The following is a 17,355-nucleotide window of genomic DNA, read 5'->3' on the forward strand; positions in this document are numbered from 1 at the left end:
TAATGATGATTTATTATTAGGAGTTCAAAGTCCCTTTATAATTTGATTCATTATTTTTCACTTTTACATTCACTCACAATAATTTCATGGTGAACCACAATAAATAGCAATCACTAGAAATACAAATTAATAATTAATTTGTTAGAAACTATTAAACTCTGCAAGGGACGGGGCTAGTGGTGAAACTCATGACTGACAACTCAAAAAATCCGTAAAAAATACTAGCTATGATAAATACAAAGCTAGAAACCATATCATAGCACAACACACAAACAAATAATGGAAAATTAAAATTCTGATGAAAAAACAGAGTCAGGAGAGCCACCTGCCGTAGCTCCCCGTAATAACATCTTGAGGCTTGCAAACTGAGTTGCTATATGAGTTGGTATGCTGAGTAGGCACTGAAACAAGTCTGAACGGATAGGGTTGTGGCGTTACAACAGAGCCAGGTACCGGCCGAAATTTTTCGTAAGTGTCGACTTTCTTTATTGGGAGTTCAACATAGAACGGATCTTCCACTTCAGAGAACGGCATGGCACGAGGCACATGGCATGATGGAATATCTAGAGGGTTGTCCATCTCTAGTTCAAGCCCCTCTTCTTCCTCCAGAAGGTTGTATATGTATTCCAGAGTGTCGGAACTTTCAGAGCTGGAGTCACAGTCTCTTTGACCTCGGGCAAATCCCTCAGCGAGAATTTGTGGTGGAAAAATCTGCCCAGAAGTACCAGGGAAATTGAACTGGCTGAGGTTGCCACTTAAATTGTTGTTCTTTTGCTCTGTGAGTAGCTTTTGTCGTGCACTTTCTTCGTTTCTAAGCTTTTGTTTCTGTTCTTCCTCGTACCAGCCGTGATACCGCCTTGTCAGCTTCTTGTGTTGGTAAAATACAATGGATAGTCTTGTCGGTAGCGACCTGCACGGGTTCTTAATGGAAGTGGTTGCATGAAGCTCTTTCTTAGCACACTCAATCAAAATGGACCCATGTCCAAGAGCTAGAGCAACTCCTCCAGGGATAGCATAGACACGATCTGAATTCCTCCGTTTCTGTTCCTTTACACAGTTCTCGTAGTCACTTTGTGGCTGCTGCTCGGAAAAAGGACCGGAAGGGGCCATTCTCGGCATATTGTTAGTGGGGGTGCCACATGCACTATCAGGTGAGGAAAAGCAAACCTGCTTCCTCTCGAGCTGATGTGAGTAACTCGTCCCATTTATCGACGGAGAGCACTTCGGAGGTGTCGAGACCAAAGACGGTGGCATAGAGTGAAAGCCATTCATCCTTGGCATTGGTGGTTGCTCAAACTTGACTTGGTGTGAAGGAGATTCTTGCGAGGGTGCTGGGGATGAATCAGTCACCATATAGCAATCACTGTCTGAATCAGTACACGACGAGTTACCGGTTGTCGCGATGAGGTTATCCATTGGTCGTAAGGTGTGCACCATATCGTGTTCCTGCTTGATGGTCTGCCTCATCAGCGGTTGAGCTTGCAATCGCTGCATTCCGTTCATAAAGTGTGGATGGAATCCATTAACTGCGTTGGGAGAGGGGTAGGTGGGGGTGGGTTTCATTGGAGCGCTGCTCAGAGGTGGGGGGTTGGAAACACAGGGGGTATTAGCTCTCATATCTGGGGGGAATTGAAATGGTGGTCGTTGTTGCGTCTGAATTAGAGTGTTAAAAACAGGAGCAGTGTTTGTGGGGGTAGACGGGGTCTGAGGTACGGATGACATCGAACCGTACCCTGAAGAGTGGTTGGATATGACAGGTGAGGGCGTTTGCGGATCTGTCGTGAAGGGCGGGGATCCAGACGACACGCGATTGAACGAAGGAGGATTAGGCTTAGCCAAGTTGAGGACCGGAAATTCTCGAGTTGTGTTCAATTCAGCATGAGCAGATTGATCAAAAGACGTCTGTCCTTGAGTGGCAGCGAGTGTTCTGATACGCTTGACCTCTTCCTCAGTGCGCGTTGGTTCCTCATAGCCCACCTCCTGCACGTCATCTCGGACTGGCCGAATCTCAATGCCAGGAATACTTTGAGCGGGTGCGTTCTTGAGACGATACAGAGGGAGAACGTGGAGTTGTTCAGATGTCTCTTCAGTTGTGTCGTCTTTGCCGAGAACACCTTTCTTCAGGATAGTACACACCTGTGTGTGTGTGTGTGGGGGGGATCCATGATTGATTGCCGTATAGATTTCTATATACAATTGCTATCTAGTGTAATATTTCAGCTAACCATCCAAGCCATATCTTTGTATAACTATGCTCACTGTACATGTCAAGCTATAGCTCATTCCCACATGTATTTAGTAGCTATTATTGTTACAGCCAGTAGGTTGTAACTAGGATTGGCAGAGAGCATTTTTGTAGCTTTTTAGCAATTTTTGTTAGTTCCTATGAAGCATGGCTTACCAGTGTAGCTCCACCATGGGTCATGTTGTGTCTGTCATAGTGACTGTGGGCGCAGAAGTCCATGCAGGCCGTGATCCCAGAGAATGGCTTCTCCTCGCCATTACCCAGACGACACTCCTGCCCCGCCTCGTTTGTAGCCACCTGTATGGAGAGAGAGAGAGAGTATTGTCAATAATGTAGCCAATAAAGTCTCTAGTAATACACCAATGAATTTGTACATGGACAAACCAGTTTGTACAGTGCATCATAACCCACCTGATTGTCGTATGCGTCGGGAGCGAGCCACTTGTATACAGGTGCCAAATCTGTTGACAGTGCCTGCACTGTGCCTTCCAGCTCCTCTTCCTACACAAGCAAATGAAACAAAGTTAGACCACATGTTGAATGCGTGTACATGTATGTGTGATATACTCTGGTCATCTCTATGTAATGCTTCTTTAACCTACAAGTTATGCACTTAGAGAAGTGTTGTGTCAGAGTACGTGTTAGCTCAACTTGTGTGGCTGCATAATTATAGTCCTCACCTTGGATGTATCAGTTAGCTTGAACTTCCTTGGAACTCTGCTCTTTGCAAACTTGCAGCCGTCATAGTAGACACTCCATGAGCATCCAAAGGAGAATGAGCAACCTCTTGTCTCATTGTCAGTTCCCTGACACGAACACGACTTACTGCAAGGGATAGGAATGGTTTGATAAGTCATTGCATCAACTGTTATATTATTATTATTCTTAATCACATCTTTTATACATAGTAATGTGTGTACTACGGGAAGAAGTAGATGCATGTTTTAGTTTTGAAATTGGATAATCCTGTCTCAAGTTAGAGGCCGTCACAGTTGAACAGCTACCACTGCTCTTTCCGTGTAACTACACACTGGTAGTATAATGAGACAGGTACTCTTTCAGTTGCCATAACTTGAGTTCCGTGGGTTCAATTTCAACGATTTTATGATTTTATGAAAGCTTAGAAAGATACTTTTCAAATGGTACCATCAATGTTTATATTTGGGAGATGACAGAATTTGTCAATTTCAGCCAAATACCATGGATTATAGCCCATGGTCCAATGGCGAAAAATGTAAAATTATGGCCACAATCAAATTTTGGATTTAAAAACATCATTTGAAAGGTCTCTTTCTAAGCTTTCAGAAAATCATAAAATTGTTGAAATTTGATCAATAATATGAAAGTTTCGAACAAAATTAAAATCCTATGCTCCAAGGCCGAAATATATCTTCCCTTACGTTTCATTCTTCTCGCATTTCCTGACTGTTGGTATCCCATAGGTGGGCAGAATGGTGGTGAAGTGGCGATAGATGTGCAGAGCCCGTGCATGAGACAGTCCTTCCCATAACACAATGCTGATCACAGTGTACACACCGTCACAGACATGGCCCTTGTGATGACGATAAACAACACAAAACAGTTCCTCCTTGTCTCTGCGACGTATGATCCACTCGGCAGTAGGGCAGCCGTCGGCCGTCTTGGCTTCTATACCACCGAACGTGACCTGGGGTTAGAGCAATGTAGGGTCAAATAACGAGCAATGAGATATAGGATTTATTTCCATTTCAGGATTATTCTTCTTTAATAGTGATTGTATGGTGGCTGTAACAGTGTAAGCTAGCTGTTAGTAGCTATAGGGAACTTGGCAAGAATCGGTACATACATACATACATACATACTGTACTGTCTGTGCATAACTGTAACAGGTAGCTATAGTTCCATGGAGACATGCTTAGAGATAATTATAATTACCTGATACAATAGCATTGTTTTAGTAAAGTGTACGTGTATATATAATTATATGCTATCAGGAGCCCATACTATGCACTGTGACAGTACCGTGTACATGTACTGACTGTACACTCACCTCCAACATTCTGAGTTTATTGCCAGTGACTGAGTATCGTTCCTCCAGCGTCTCTCGTAGCTTGTCGGGGGAGGGGCCTGAGCCGAGGTGAGTGTAGTAGAACCCTTCATCAGACCCTGCAGGGGGGGGGGGCAGAGAGGCAAGTGATTTGATGGAATTACAACAGCATAATAATGAGATGTGATACTGACCATACTGCACAGCATATACGAAGACTTAAAGAATACTGTACAATAGAACCTTTCACTCATGATCAGATACTGGGCGGGGGGGGCAAGAAAAACATTACATAATGGCAACAATATTAGTTAAGAAAGGACTCCTATAGTAGTAGAAACAATCTTTGACTTTACATTACCAAATGTTAAGTACGTGCACAAGTATACAGCTGCGAGTGACTCACCAGGGCAACCACAGGGAGGTGGTTCCTTGACCGAGGGCTTGCAGGTCCCGGTTCCTCGTCTCTTGCGCTTGGGGGGACTCACTTTAAACTGTATGAAAGAGGGATCAGGTGACATAGCTTGGTAAGCTCCCATGTACATTTAATTAATAGTGCATGCAGTTCCATCATATGGGTTGACATTTGTTGGGAATTTGGGAGAATCAATGTTGACAGTTGCTGTGAGAATATACATACGAAAAATCAAGCTAGCCTAATCATGCACGTCCAAACCACTTGCAATATGTGAATATATATATCGAGCAAACAACAATTTATTTGATTTATAAGTGGTAGAATCAGTACTAGTGTACAAATATTTATCTGCCTCAATAAGAACTATACTGGCGCACAGACACGTGTCGTGTAACCACATTGTCTCGTGAATCACATTATAGACGACCACAAATTGACCACTAGAATATAACTAATACTCACATCTACAATTGTTGTGACCTCAAAAAGTGCTGACTAAGCAAACATTGGGATGTTAAATAATTTATTATATACGTTTAATGTGGTATCAGCAGCATGAATGGCAATGCATGTGTTATAGGGAAACATGCATGGATCTGAACAATTCTAGTACCGTATATATATATAGGGTAAGTTTCGTGGGGTAAAAAATTCGTTCATGGTTAACGTATGCCAATAATAATTATACAAACAAGAAAGCTGTACATGTGAACAACATGTGCACTTCAACTGTAGATATCTACGCAGGGGGGAGATACCAATGTTGACATAAGAATGCCCGTAACCTCAACAAAGTCAGATATTGTATTTCACAAAGGAACTGGATAATTAACCTCGACCTAACAAGGAATCGGATGCATAACTTAGTGGCTTCACACAAATGTATGTATACACAAGCAAGTACAAGCATTGTGCATTTACTCACTCGGGTCTCTGCCAAAAACTATTATAGTCACATCAATGCTAACAGTGTGTGCTTGAATGCACCCAATGGCCCAGTGTGCCAGCCAGCTAGTGTATACTAGGAGGGTCTTATACCTTACTGACCTCTCATTTCTAGCAGTATTTTTATTTTTGTTTATATGTTATAGGGAGCACCCTTGAGAGGCCTGAGCCATTTTGTGCTGCCCTTTCCCTTACTGTATGGATAAATATCAATCCTAAAGATCAAGAACTATCCCTAGCTTGTGTGCATGAGCTGTGTGCTGGGCAACTAGTGCACTATGAGGGAATGCATGTAGGAAATGCCTTTGGCAATTAAGAAATTGGAAGATTGAGCAATTCTTCACTTTGCATCACACACACACTCTCTCCCATGCACCGTGTGCTTTTTTTTAACACTCAGCCAATCTCAAATGAGCAGCTGGTTATCAAATTAAAAAGCCCACAGAATTCATTTGAGCAGCTTCTGTTATTTTAGTATACATGTTCAGTATTAACCCACAAATCTGCTGGGTCAGCTGACACCAACAGCCGCACTTAATTAACGAGTATACGTGTACTGTACTGTATTATACACGCCATATGCAAGTGATGTTATTCTTACAAGTTTTAGCTTTTAGTTAAGCATACATTGAGTGCTGAAAGTGAATGCATAGTATGTTATTTGTTAGTGTTATGGCTAGGGGGGAAACACAGAGCAGAGTTCAATCATCAAAGCAACAGGGAACCTATCCAGAGTATAATCAAAATATTTGAAGAAGCATAGTTATGGAAATGTACTCATGTTACAGTGAGTGTTTACAAGTTAGTCAATTCAGGATCACCCTAGATCAATGTCTGCACACACCAACACCATTAATATGAGGTGCGTGCAACACAGACCGGACTAAGAAACAAGATTCCGAAGTTTGGCTGGCTACATTGAATTAACGTAGTTCACAAGTATACGCCTAATCCAAACTAAAAGCTACATATATTATATTCATGTGCAGGCTATAAGCTTGGCCGGGGAATACCTCAGGCACAGTCACAGTAGGAGGATATGCTATCGGATTACAGACAGTTTGCATCCCACTAAGGCCCAGGGGAGGCCATTATACGTACATGAGCATACTTCCACACTAAATGCTTTGATTCGAAAACTATCAAGGATTCTCCAGCCCACAAAAAGGATGTGAATGGTGCTCCAACTTCCTAAAGTACAGATCAGTATTGAGAATAACTCATGCATGCAACCATTAGGGTGCACAGTAACTGATGAACTCATATTATATCACAAACACCTATACAATAGAACAGCTGGTTATTATAGCTATGCTTTTCTCACAGTAGTTAGGGCATTGTAATGATGGCATAATATAGGTAATATACAATACACATGACCTTACACAGTTACGTGTTGCGCAATGCTGCTGGGAGGTATCACTGCTTGTAGTGTATGAGGAATCACTATTAGCTTCCTAGTGTGTGTGTGTGTGTGTGCATGGCTGACTCACCTCTGGTTGGTTCTCCTTGAGGGGTGAGTGGGAGGGAAAGGGTGTGGTCAGTCTCTCCGCAGCATTCATACTAGTAAAGTCGAATGACTGTGGCACCTCCGGATCCATTGATGTGAAAGATGTGGGGGTGGGGCATGACTGTGTGTGTGTGTGTGTGTGTGTGAGGTGTGTGTGTGTGGTGTGCATGTGTGTGTGTGGGGGGGGGGGGTGTATGTGAGCGTGTGTTATTCATTTATCTTATTAATACAATTTCAATATCCTCCTACGAGACATAAATCTAATAACATATTCATAGCTTTTCACACTTGAATAATCAATCAGTAGTTTTTACATAATTATGACCAAAACAATGCGTTCAAGTTCAAAACTGTAATTAATATGTTCATGTACTTATAACCACAATATATGCACAGTATATACACACACACAACGAACCCTAGCAACCACCAATAGTAACAAAGAGGCTTATTTATATGGCTTTTGTTTGTGTATCGTACACTCTAGGATTGGAACGTAGCAACCACAGAACGGTTGCACTGTTGAGACTCAAGAAAACCGTGGGCAAATTCCAAGCAGTCACACACATATCAAGTAGCCAGCTTACAAACAGAATATTCATTGAGTGCATACCAACCTAAACCACAGATCCAAACAGTACATGAATGTTATGTAATGACTAGACCACGCCCGATAATGATATGCATGCTAGCTGCCATAGAAATAGCTGGTTTTCAAGGACACGTGGTTTTTTAATCAAAGGGGTTTGATCTAATTGCATCTTGTACATACCAAGGAACTTGTGAAATAAATGTACATGGTAGTGTTACATCAACATATGACATCGTCGAGGGCTTGTACTTTATACAAGAGAGTGTACTTGTGGTTGTATTATATACAAGCTAATGTTGAATACTCAGTGAGGCGGGTAGAAAGGCATGTAAACACAGGGCAGTCAGTATATCACAAGATACACACACACACACAAGGCACATTACAGACAGACAGACACACACACACAAGGCACACTAGTACTACAGACACACACAAGGCACACCACACACACAGGGCACACCACACACAGAGCACACTACACACACACAAACACACACACACACAAGGCACACCACACACACACACACAAGGCATACCCCACACAAGGCACACTACACAGCAACTGGAGATGACAAAAGCTTATGAGAATATAATCCTAGCATATACCCTCGAATATAAAAGTGAGTTGTGAACATATAGGAGGGATGTTTACATCCACATATGGCTGCACAGAATTGGAAGGTGTTCTTGGGGTATTATTGTAGCCAGCCAAAGCCAATTAATTGATACGGGCAAAGAGTATGGGACAATATACTGCTTGATTTTCAACCGAGTTTGGCCTCCGGTATGAAAACATTTACTGTGGTATTCTTAGAGAAGGGACACGAACCTGACCTTGCGTGCGTGGGAGGCTCAGACGTATTAATATGCGGTAACAAAGTGAGAATTGAAGGGAATTTCCCTGTACACCCAGAAACCCGTATTTTAATAACCCGAATCATGTACTATACTAAGTGTATGAGGTTTGAGTTATAAGAGGCACCTTATTCAATGTGGGTATCAAGTGTCTACCACAAAACACACAAGTCTATAGAAGAGCCACTCAAAAAGACGTTTGCTACATTTTGTGAAACAATCAAGTCAAGTTTATGGAATTCAACTCACCAGAGAAGGCCTTCTCTTGAGAACGTCACATCGCCTCATCTTGCAGACAGAATTTGTGGTATTTGCGTTAGTACAGACGCTACAGGTTCCACAGTTGTCTTTCCTAAGACATCCTTCACACGTCCAACACCTCTTACGACGAACTCGTTTCTTCTTTGTCGGACTTGGTGACGTACTTCTAGTAGGATCCACCGCTACTGGAGGTCCCGGTGTCGCATGCGAACTGGATGCAGCAGCACTCAAGTTTAGGGTACTAGGTTGGTTGATCCCACTAGTAGAGGGTTGAGGAGCTTGCGGACTTTGTGAAACTGTACTTGCAGGTACGTTAGGTGCAGGGAGGTTGATGGCCGGTGGTGCGATGGACACAGGGGACATTCTTACCGGACTCGCATGTAAGTACGGTTGCTGCTGTTGCTGCTGTTGCTGATACAGTATGCGAGCATTGGCTGTAGTACTGTGGACATTTGTAGCCAGAGGGCTTGTGGCCACTACTTGATGGGAGGGTGGTGTGTTCCATGGACTCACGAAGTGGTGGAACTGAGGAGAGCCATGAGGCTGCATTGGCCATGGCTGTACAACACCAGGAAAAGCCATTAGTGCTTTCTTCTTCTTGGATGTGTTCAATCTTTGTGTAGTTATTGTCGAGAAACACATCAAAATGGACAGTTAAAACAGTTCAGAAAAGACACCATGAGCTTCAGAGCAGACTGTAGTTTCATTTGGTTGTCTCTCCAGAGAGGAATAGTTTCACAATTATCCCGGAAAACAACCAAAGAGATAAGCTTCTTGGAACTTACTCTGCAGAATATACTCCTGTGGATTGATCAAAGCTTTAGTTTGAGGCCTCTCGATCTTTTATTCTGTAGTGACTAGTAGAAATACACTCTGCTTATCGATGTACAAAGCTAGAGAAGTACGTAGCTACTAGCTAGCTGTATTACAGTACTGTGTAGTTCACCAACAAGATCATGTAACATTCTTGTAATTGAGTCATGAATATCATTGTAAACAATAACTCCCACGCACTTCTATTGTACATGTTGCGGTTATGTCATGTACTTCAATCAACGGAACCCGTACCCCACAACTAGCCCCTGTCCAAGAAACGTTATCTGCGCGGCCGGCCCAAAGACACCAGCATCGAGAATGTGACCAATGGCAGCAGATAGAGCTCTCCCCACGCTAAGGATATCAGCTGAGCAGTTAGAAGAAAGAACAAAACTGATTCAACAAGAAAGGAAATACTGTTATATCGATGATGCAGGTGTGAAACACAGAAGCAAAGATGATGCTGTAGCTGCAAGGGTGCCAATGTCAGCTTCTACACGTACACATACGACAATTGGCAACGATCAAATGGCTGGAACTAATCCGAACAGGAGGCGTGGTCAAAGAAGGCGTGGCCATATCCCAATTGTCAGAGAACACACCACTCGAGTTGATGAACAATATCATGTGACTAGGAGAGGAGGTCGAAATGAGGAAGACAATGGTCATGTGACTGGTGGGAGGGATGAGGATCTGCTCACGGCCTGGAAGAGGTGCTGTTCAGCTGGGGGGACAGAGAAGCTGATAGCCAGCTGGATGGAGACTAGGTCAAGGTCAAAGTTCACAGTGATACTGAATGCAGTGTGAGTTGTTGTAGGTGGTTTTGTTGTGAACGGTTTGATAATTATAATAACGTTCATAGAGTACGAAAAGAGCTTTCCTTTTAATTATTCATATTTCAGATGTGCATGCACACTGATTACACTCATTCCTTGTCCCCTCCTCAGGACCAAGTTTGCTAGTCTGTCGGAGAGACTGGTGTTGAGGGACCTTGAGATGAGCATGAAGATGGATCTTGTCTCTCGTCTGTGGAAGCACGGACACTATCCCGTCATAGAAGGTCTTAGGAAGATAGGAGGTGGGTGGGTGGTGGGTGGTAGATGTTAGGAGGGTGGGAGGTGGGTGTAGGGTGGTTATTGAGTATTTAAGATTAGTGGTGGGTGGAGAGTATTATTCTTTCATTACAAATTGAAGGTAGTGAGGAAACAAGTAGTCTAGTCAGCCTTTCCTGTTTTACAGTGTTGGGTTTATAGAGCGTACAAGTCCACAAAGTGAAAATAATTGGTACCCCTTACAGAGGAAGTTAGCTGCGACCTGGATGAGTTTCTCCGCTCCAGTGACATGTTCTACTCGTCTCTACTGGAGCAGCTGCAGACCGCCCACTCCTTCACACTCACTCAGTACACCAGCGGCCGACTCACCTTCCCCTCCAAGACAAGACAGAGAGTGGTGAGTCCACTGTAGTACACGCACTGAGCTAGCCTCCTTTTCAGCGCCGTTTTTTTCTCTAAAGGACTAGGGGAACGGCTAGCACTGAGCCTGATTAATGATGATTTGATCTGTCAATGCCGGGGGGGGGGGTGGAGCCATGGTGTTCTGTGTCCATGTTGTTTCTTGTTTCTTTTATGTTTGCAATTTTCTCGGTTTCCATAGCTGTAATGAATTTATGATGGATCACACAATGGTACCAACCACTTTCTCTTAGCTGGGCTTTGTCTGATGAGGAGATTAGATTAAGGCTCACCACTGGTTGACTTAGATAATGAGTGTCTATTTGGGTGACTGTTTCCAAGAAATAAATAATGAGTCTTTTGTGGGTTGACTTCTTCCAAGACTATCCCAGGCCCCACCTACCACCCCACCACATCTTTTGAGATATAAGCTCATCAAAAAAGGGACCTAGCTACTCATGATTTCATCATCCTGTCATCATCTTTTCATCATCCTTATCTACCACACTTCTTCTTGTTTTTCTTATACACAGACATTGGTGGCAGTTGCTAATGGGACTGGTTAATTTATAACTATTGGTGTTGAAAGGAAGCATGAACCACACTGCACAGCTAGGTTTCTCATGAAATGAATTTTGTGTTATTGTTGACTGCAGGTGCTTCAAGCCGTGCATCTCTGCCACCATTGTTGTATTCATTTGGGGGACCTCTCGAGATATTCTGAGCAGCTGTCTTCAAGCCCTAACTGGGGGAAACCAAGAAAGTAAGCTGCTTGTATATGCTGTAAGAGCTCTTTGTTTTGTGGTTGACGATTATTTAACTACACACTGTGTTACCTGTTATGATGTCACATCCTGATATTGTGGAAGTGGGGTTGATATAATTGGAACCTGTGAACCAGTAGTAAGACAGTGTGTATTACTGGTGGTGTCTGTACATACATTGGTCAGGGTGATCTATGTGAATGAGCACAAACTTGGTTAAGTTATACTCCATTGTTATTGTATACCCCTCATCTCATGTACATACAATGTAGTAACTAAGTTACAATATGTACATGAAGTGTTGTACAAGTGTACCTTAACCTCATTGTGCATAATGACTGTACACACACACACACCCACACGCACACGCACACACACACACACACACACACGCACACGCACACGCACACACACACACACACACACACACACACACACACACACACACACACACACAGTTACTACCTGAAGGCTAGAGAGCTTGCCCCTAAAGATGGCCGACCTTACAACCAGCTGGCAGTAGTGGCTCTAAGAGCAGTGAGTGCCCTGAGGTCTGCACACACTCTGAAACCAGATAGTTCCATTTCCTATTGCCACTACTAGGAGGAATAGTCCCACCATATAATGCACACGTGTTGTACCATATGACTGTACACTACAGCTTCACTTCCTCTTCAATAATTGCTGGAATGACATGTGGTATAATATAGTACCAGCAATAATCCTGTGTCAGTATGCCCATACAGGCAGGGTGAATGTGATGTCAATACTGCTCCTAACCCTCATCTCTCATCCTCCCAGAATCATCGACTTGACGCCATCTATTACTACATGCGTAGCTTGATGGCCAAGAACCCGTTCAAGTCAGCTCACGACAGTTTGGTGGGACTGTTCGAAGACACCGCCACCAAGGTGAGGGGCATGATCAAACATGCCTCACTCATATCTATCTATGCGTATATTAATAGGTCCCCTGCATTTTGATAGTACAATTCTCAGATCTCCCTTTACGATTTTCTGAGCTTGTACTTGTTCTTTTAGTGTGTTTAGGCCCATAGCCTAGCAATGAATATGTTGGCAGTCCTGAAGATGTCTTCCTGCTTAGAGACAGCGCTAAACTGTTTTTTATGCATTTTTTTCTTTCCATAGGTTAAGAAACAAGAGGAGGAAGATGTCAAGTCAAAGCTCAAGGCTGAGAGAGGAGCTGTCAAGAAACAGAGAAGGCAGCAGCGTCACAAACAACGTCAGCAGCAGTCTGTGGGGGGTCACCGTGTGGGGGGTCGTCGCGAGGAGAGCAGGGAGGTGTGGATCATGCCTGGTCATGAGCAGGAAGTGGGTGTGGTCAGCAATGGCACTCAAGTGATACAAGACGACTTGGAGTCACTCTCAAATACTGAGGTGAAGTGATAAGCGATTCTTAACCACTAATACCATTTCATAGTCTTAACTGCAGCTACTGAGGAAGCTTGTTTCATGTTTCCTGATAGCCCATGGGAAGATCTTCACCAAGATAGGGTAGGCTAGCTCTTTAATGTGTGGCCTCCACAGATGATAATATAGTTGTGTGTTTGTCCTGGCTATAGTCTAGTCTCAACACAGCTGTTCTAGTAGTGTATTGTCTACTGCTCATCCTGCCTTGTGTTTTCTCTTAATGTATCCGTATTTTCATGACAGGATTGAAACAATGGACTCCACCCTGTCACACTTGTCACACCTCCTCATCCGCCATCTCACAGCTGGTGGTGCCCACGCAACAGTTAGTGACGCCCACGCATCAGCTGGTGACGCCCACGCATTAGCTGAGACTCAACGACTAGTACAGATGACGGCGATCAACGTGTTCTCCATTCATCACGCTGTTGACAGCCATGTTGGTAAGTACTGTACATGCATACACACTAACGGTAACAAGCAATTAAAATCAATTTCAGAGATTCATATAACATTGTATGGTTTTAACTTTCTAATGATGGTGTGACTAGATCCAGTACATGTGACTGCCCCTGTCCCTGTCCCTGCAGATAATGTGCTCAGTCAGCATTTCTACTGTGGTCGTGCAATGAGTCTGTCCCTACAGCTGACCACTATACTATTACAGCACTGTGTTAACACACTCCAGGCATGCCCCATCATGCCCTCTCTGGACAATATCAGTAGATCTGATTCGTCACCACCACTTGAACCTTCGGCAGGGGTAAAAATCAATCCTCTGAAGTCATGTGATCAACCGGCAGAGTTGAAGGTTGTTTCAGAGTACCCAAAAGACTTGATGGTGTGTTTGGATGTATTTTCAGTTCTATTGCCGGCTGTTAGGGTGTGGCTACAATGGCTGCTACGTCAGAAGGGGCTGTGGACTCAGTGGTTGGAGCATTTAGACAAGTCTGCAATGTGAGTGATTTTTGATGGCTAAGTTTGAGAATCAATTCCATTATAATTTCTCAGGTTCCAGTTCTGGACTGTGTTGTGCTCATTCCTCAACCTCTCACTCAGTGTAGTCCCCGGGGTCACACTCATCACTACAGACACAGGTACCTATATCTTACTAGCTACTCCAATGTATGTCGCAAATTACTGGGTTTGAAGTTATGAGCGTTCTAAAAAGTTGACATTTCACAAATATGATCATTTATCTCTCACCATGATTTAATTTTTGTGTTTTATATTCAATGATTGCAGCTGGTTCTGTGTGTCCCCTGAGGCGATACTGGGAGGACCGGATGTTGGCTGGCTTCGTTCCTCTCGGCAACACTCTCTCCACTCAAGACATTCTCAGTATCTCTGAGCTCAAAACTCTCGACAAGCAGGTGAGGGGTGTGGCCTGGGAGGGGTGTGATACTTAATCTATCGCTGTATTTATATATAACTTATATTTACGTCTTTTATTACTATAGCAACTTCGAGATCAAGCAGTTCAAAGAATCGCTGACATCAGCAGATTGAGTGTGGACCTCTCGTCTTTAACGGATTATGGTTTAATTTTCGACCCAGTGTCAGTCAAGTTCGATATTTCAGAGCGGGTATCTGATCTAATTAAAGGGAGCCCACCACCGCCACTGGATGACGTGAGGGATACAGACAGTGTGTCTTCAGATGATGTCCTTGTGGACAGTAGCAGTGCGGAGGAGGAGGAGGAGGGTGGAGGCAGCAAAGATGAAGAAGATATAACCACTGAAGCTCTAGCAGAGATTGCACAACTAAAGGTTTGCCCACTGCTATGGTTTCCCCCCCACACAGGTGTAATCCCTTACACATTTACCCACCACAACCTAGTCTAATGTTTGAAAACTGTTTGTCAAGTGTTGCTCTCTTTCCCTGTGGCTTTGTGGGCCAGACACTCACACACGCACACTTGACACACACTCACACACTCACACTTGACACACACTCACATGCACTTGACACACACACACTCCCACTTGACACACACTCACACACTTGACACACACTCACACACTCCCACTTGACACACACTCACACACTTGATGCATGTACACAAGTACTTTAATCCTGCATGTTCAACCCTCAGGCACACAAAGAGAGGCTGACCAAGAAAATGGTAGAGCACACTCAAGCCCTACAAATAGCAAAGGTGATACCTAATCTATTAGCCAGCTACTACCGAATGCTTATTCACCTTTGACCCCACCCACCCCCTGTTACAGAACGTACTGGACGAGGCGGCACACAGTGAGCAGGCCGTAAGGAGAATATCTCCAAAATATCTCGTTCCAGACACCAACTGTTTTGTGGACCTGTTGCCCTCAATTCAGAGCCTCATAGCAACCACCCAGTTCATCATTGCAGTGCCATTAGTCGGTGAGTGTAAGGTCAAAGGTTACTCCTCCCTACTGATGGTGTGTGTCTTTTTATACGCCATGCTTCATTACCCCCCCATCCCCCCCCCCACACCCCAGTACTGAGTGAGCTGGAAGGACTGAGCAAGGGCTCAGGGGAGGGTCAGAACAGCGCTCATGTTACAGCTGGTTCAAGGTCAGCTGTGAGGATATAGAGTATAATAACTAAGTATGTTTTCTCTTTCAATTCTGAGCGTTTTTGTAGCTTAATTCTAAGTACTATAAAGTATGTTGGTTTAGCGATTGTCTGTTAATCAACAGATCAGCTGTTGAGTTAGTACAGTCTCGGTTTGCTGAGAGGTGTGTCCAGGTGAGGGCGCTCACCACACAGGGAAGCCTCCTCCCCTCCATCTCATTCAGAGCCGAGGTGACAGACAAGGTAAGGGTGTGGCTGGGGGTGTGGTCTTATATTGGGTCTAGGGGTTATATAGTTTTCGACCCATTTCGTTTTCTGAATTACGTTTTGCACTGTATTTTGGGGAACATTACACATTACATACACATACGTTACATTGAGTGTATACATGTTGTGATTTTTGTAGGCTTCGAACGATGACCTGATCCTGACCTCCTGTCTGCAACTGCACTCTAAAGTTGATTCTGGTAAGCTAATAGCCACCTGTATAGCATTCAAGCTGGCATACTCTTTTTAACATGCCCCTCCTCCCACACACTCTTTTCTTCTGTGAATAATTACTGCCTTCGTTCCCCGCACACACACACACACATACGCACAGGTGACAGACTCAGTGTGGTCCTACTGACTGACGACAGGAACCTACGAGTGAAGGCACACGCTAGCAACCTCCCTGTCAAAGACATGCCTAGTTTCATGAAACTACTTGAATAAAGCCATACATGTTTATATATATACATTACCTGTATATAACTTATCAGCAACATGCAATACATGTGTATAATTTTTATAATTATATTTTTCATGAATGACAGACAAATAACATCAACATATTGAAAACAAACATTTTGTGATCGTAGAAACACACATACTTATAATTTGCCTAGCTACCAGATGCATGGGACGTACTACTCATCAGGGTCTGGTGGACTATAGTCTGCTATAGGGGGCGTGGCAGTCGGCCCCACACATTCGTACGGAAATAAGTCCTCCTTCAGCTCCAGCGCTCTGTCATACAACAAGGGAGAGATCTTCTTGAGTTCTTTGAGAGCTTTCTCTCTGCTGTCCACCATGTCCGCGAGTGCTCTCAGGTCTTGTTTGTGTGTCTCCATTCGATATCGACTCCACTCTTTGATCAGTAGATATTCGCTTTCTTTCTCCTCAGAAGATTTATCAATTGGTTTTCTCTTTCTTGCTGGATTCAGCATCTCAGGGTCAAAAGGTTCTCCCATTTTAGCAGCTTTCAGAGAGGCAGTGTGCATAAGTTTCTCAAGTTCTTGCTTCTTAACAAACTCCTTCATTATTTCTCTTCTCATGTCTTTTTTGTTTTTGACTTTCTTGGACTGTTTGCCCTTGGCCCTGGCTTGAACTAGACTCAGTCCTGGACACACGAAGCAGCTCCTGGGAGAGGCAAAAGACAGCTTGCTTACTATCCTGCTGAGAGTAGTAGCCATGTTGCTCTAAATAATGCCCATTTAA

The 17,355-nt window shown here is 43.7% G+C and overlaps 3 protein-coding genes across 3 annotated transcripts; 1 reads left to right on the forward strand and 2 right to left on the reverse strand.

The window, feature by feature from the left end:
• Window positions 1-68: 68 nt before the first annotated feature.
• LOC135348737 (methylcytosine dioxygenase TET1-like) lies at window positions 69-9,827 on the reverse strand. The gene is made up of 9 exons (XM_064547037.1): window positions 8,844-9,827; window positions 7,128-7,265; window positions 4,678-4,765; window positions 4,275-4,390; window positions 3,646-3,911; window positions 2,926-3,070; window positions 2,657-2,746; window positions 2,402-2,542; window positions 69-2,136 (listed from the first exon to the last, which is right to left on the reverse strand). The coding sequence occupies exons 1-9, from the start codon at window positions 9,495-9,497 to the stop codon at window positions 313-315; spliced, it is 3,462 nt and encodes a 1,153-aa protein (XP_064403107.1). The 5' UTR covers window positions 9,498-9,827; the 3' UTR covers window positions 69-312.
• Window positions 9,828-9,928: 101 nt separating this feature from the next.
• LOC135348738 (telomerase-binding protein EST1A-like) lies at window positions 9,929-16,720 on the forward strand. Its single transcript, XM_064547038.1, has 19 exons — window positions 9,929-10,474; window positions 10,619-10,749; window positions 10,969-11,120; window positions 11,779-11,885; window positions 12,345-12,423; window positions 12,688-12,798; window positions 13,036-13,284; window positions 13,340-13,401; window positions 13,561-13,760; window positions 13,908-14,274; window positions 14,329-14,414; window positions 14,563-14,690; window positions 14,778-15,086; window positions 15,413-15,475; window positions 15,549-15,702; window positions 15,801-15,876; window positions 16,002-16,119; window positions 16,283-16,343; window positions 16,478-16,720. Exons 1-19 carry the CDS (start codon window positions 9,999-10,001, stop codon window positions 16,588-16,590), a joined length of 3,042 nt encoding a protein of 1,013 aa, XP_064403108.1. The 5' UTR covers window positions 9,929-9,998; the 3' UTR covers window positions 16,591-16,720.
• On the reverse strand, window positions 16,658-17,330 carry LOC135348750 (large ribosomal subunit protein mL40-like). Its single transcript, XM_064547055.1, has one exon. It carries the CDS (start codon window positions 17,328-17,330, stop codon window positions 16,785-16,787), a length of 546 nt encoding a protein of 181 aa, XP_064403125.1. The 3' UTR covers window positions 16,658-16,784.
• Window positions 17,331-17,355: the final 25 nt, after the last annotated feature.

Source organism: Halichondria panicea, chromosome 15, assembly GCF_963675165.1.
Source record: "Halichondria panicea chromosome 15, odHalPani1.1, whole genome shotgun sequence".
NCBI lineage: Eukaryota > Metazoa > Porifera > Demospongiae > Suberitida > Halichondriidae > Halichondria > Halichondria panicea.

Bases quoted from the DNA above. Each gene is read 5' to 3' on its own strand.
- LOC135348738 (XM_064547038.1), top strand. From the start codon at position 9,999: ATGGCAGCAGATAGAGCTCTCCCCACGCTAAGGATATCAGCTGAGCAG. The intron at 10,750-10,968 runs GTGGGTGGGTGG...TACCCCTTACAG, and splicing joins AGGTCTTAGGAAGATAGGAG to AGGAAGTTAGCTGCGACCTG. The intron at 11,886-12,344 runs GTAAGCTGCTTG...ACACACACACAG, and splicing joins AACTGGGGGAAACCAAGAAA to TTACTACCTGAAGGCTAGAG.
- LOC135348750 (XM_064547055.1), bottom strand. From the start codon at position 17,330: ATGGCTACTACTCTCAGCAGGATAGTAAGCAAGCTGTCTTTTGCCTCT.
- LOC135348737 (XM_064547037.1), bottom strand. From the start codon at position 9,497: ATGTGTTTCTCGACAATAACTACACAAAGATTGAACACATCCAAGAAG. The intron at 7,266-8,843 runs GTGAGTTGAATT...ACACACACACAG, and splicing joins TCAAGAGAAGGCCTTCTCTG to TCATGCCCCACCCCCACATC. The intron at 2,747-2,925 runs GTGAGGACTATA...TTGCTTGTGTAG, and splicing joins AGCTAACTGATACATCCAAG to GAAGAGGAGCTGGAAGGCAC.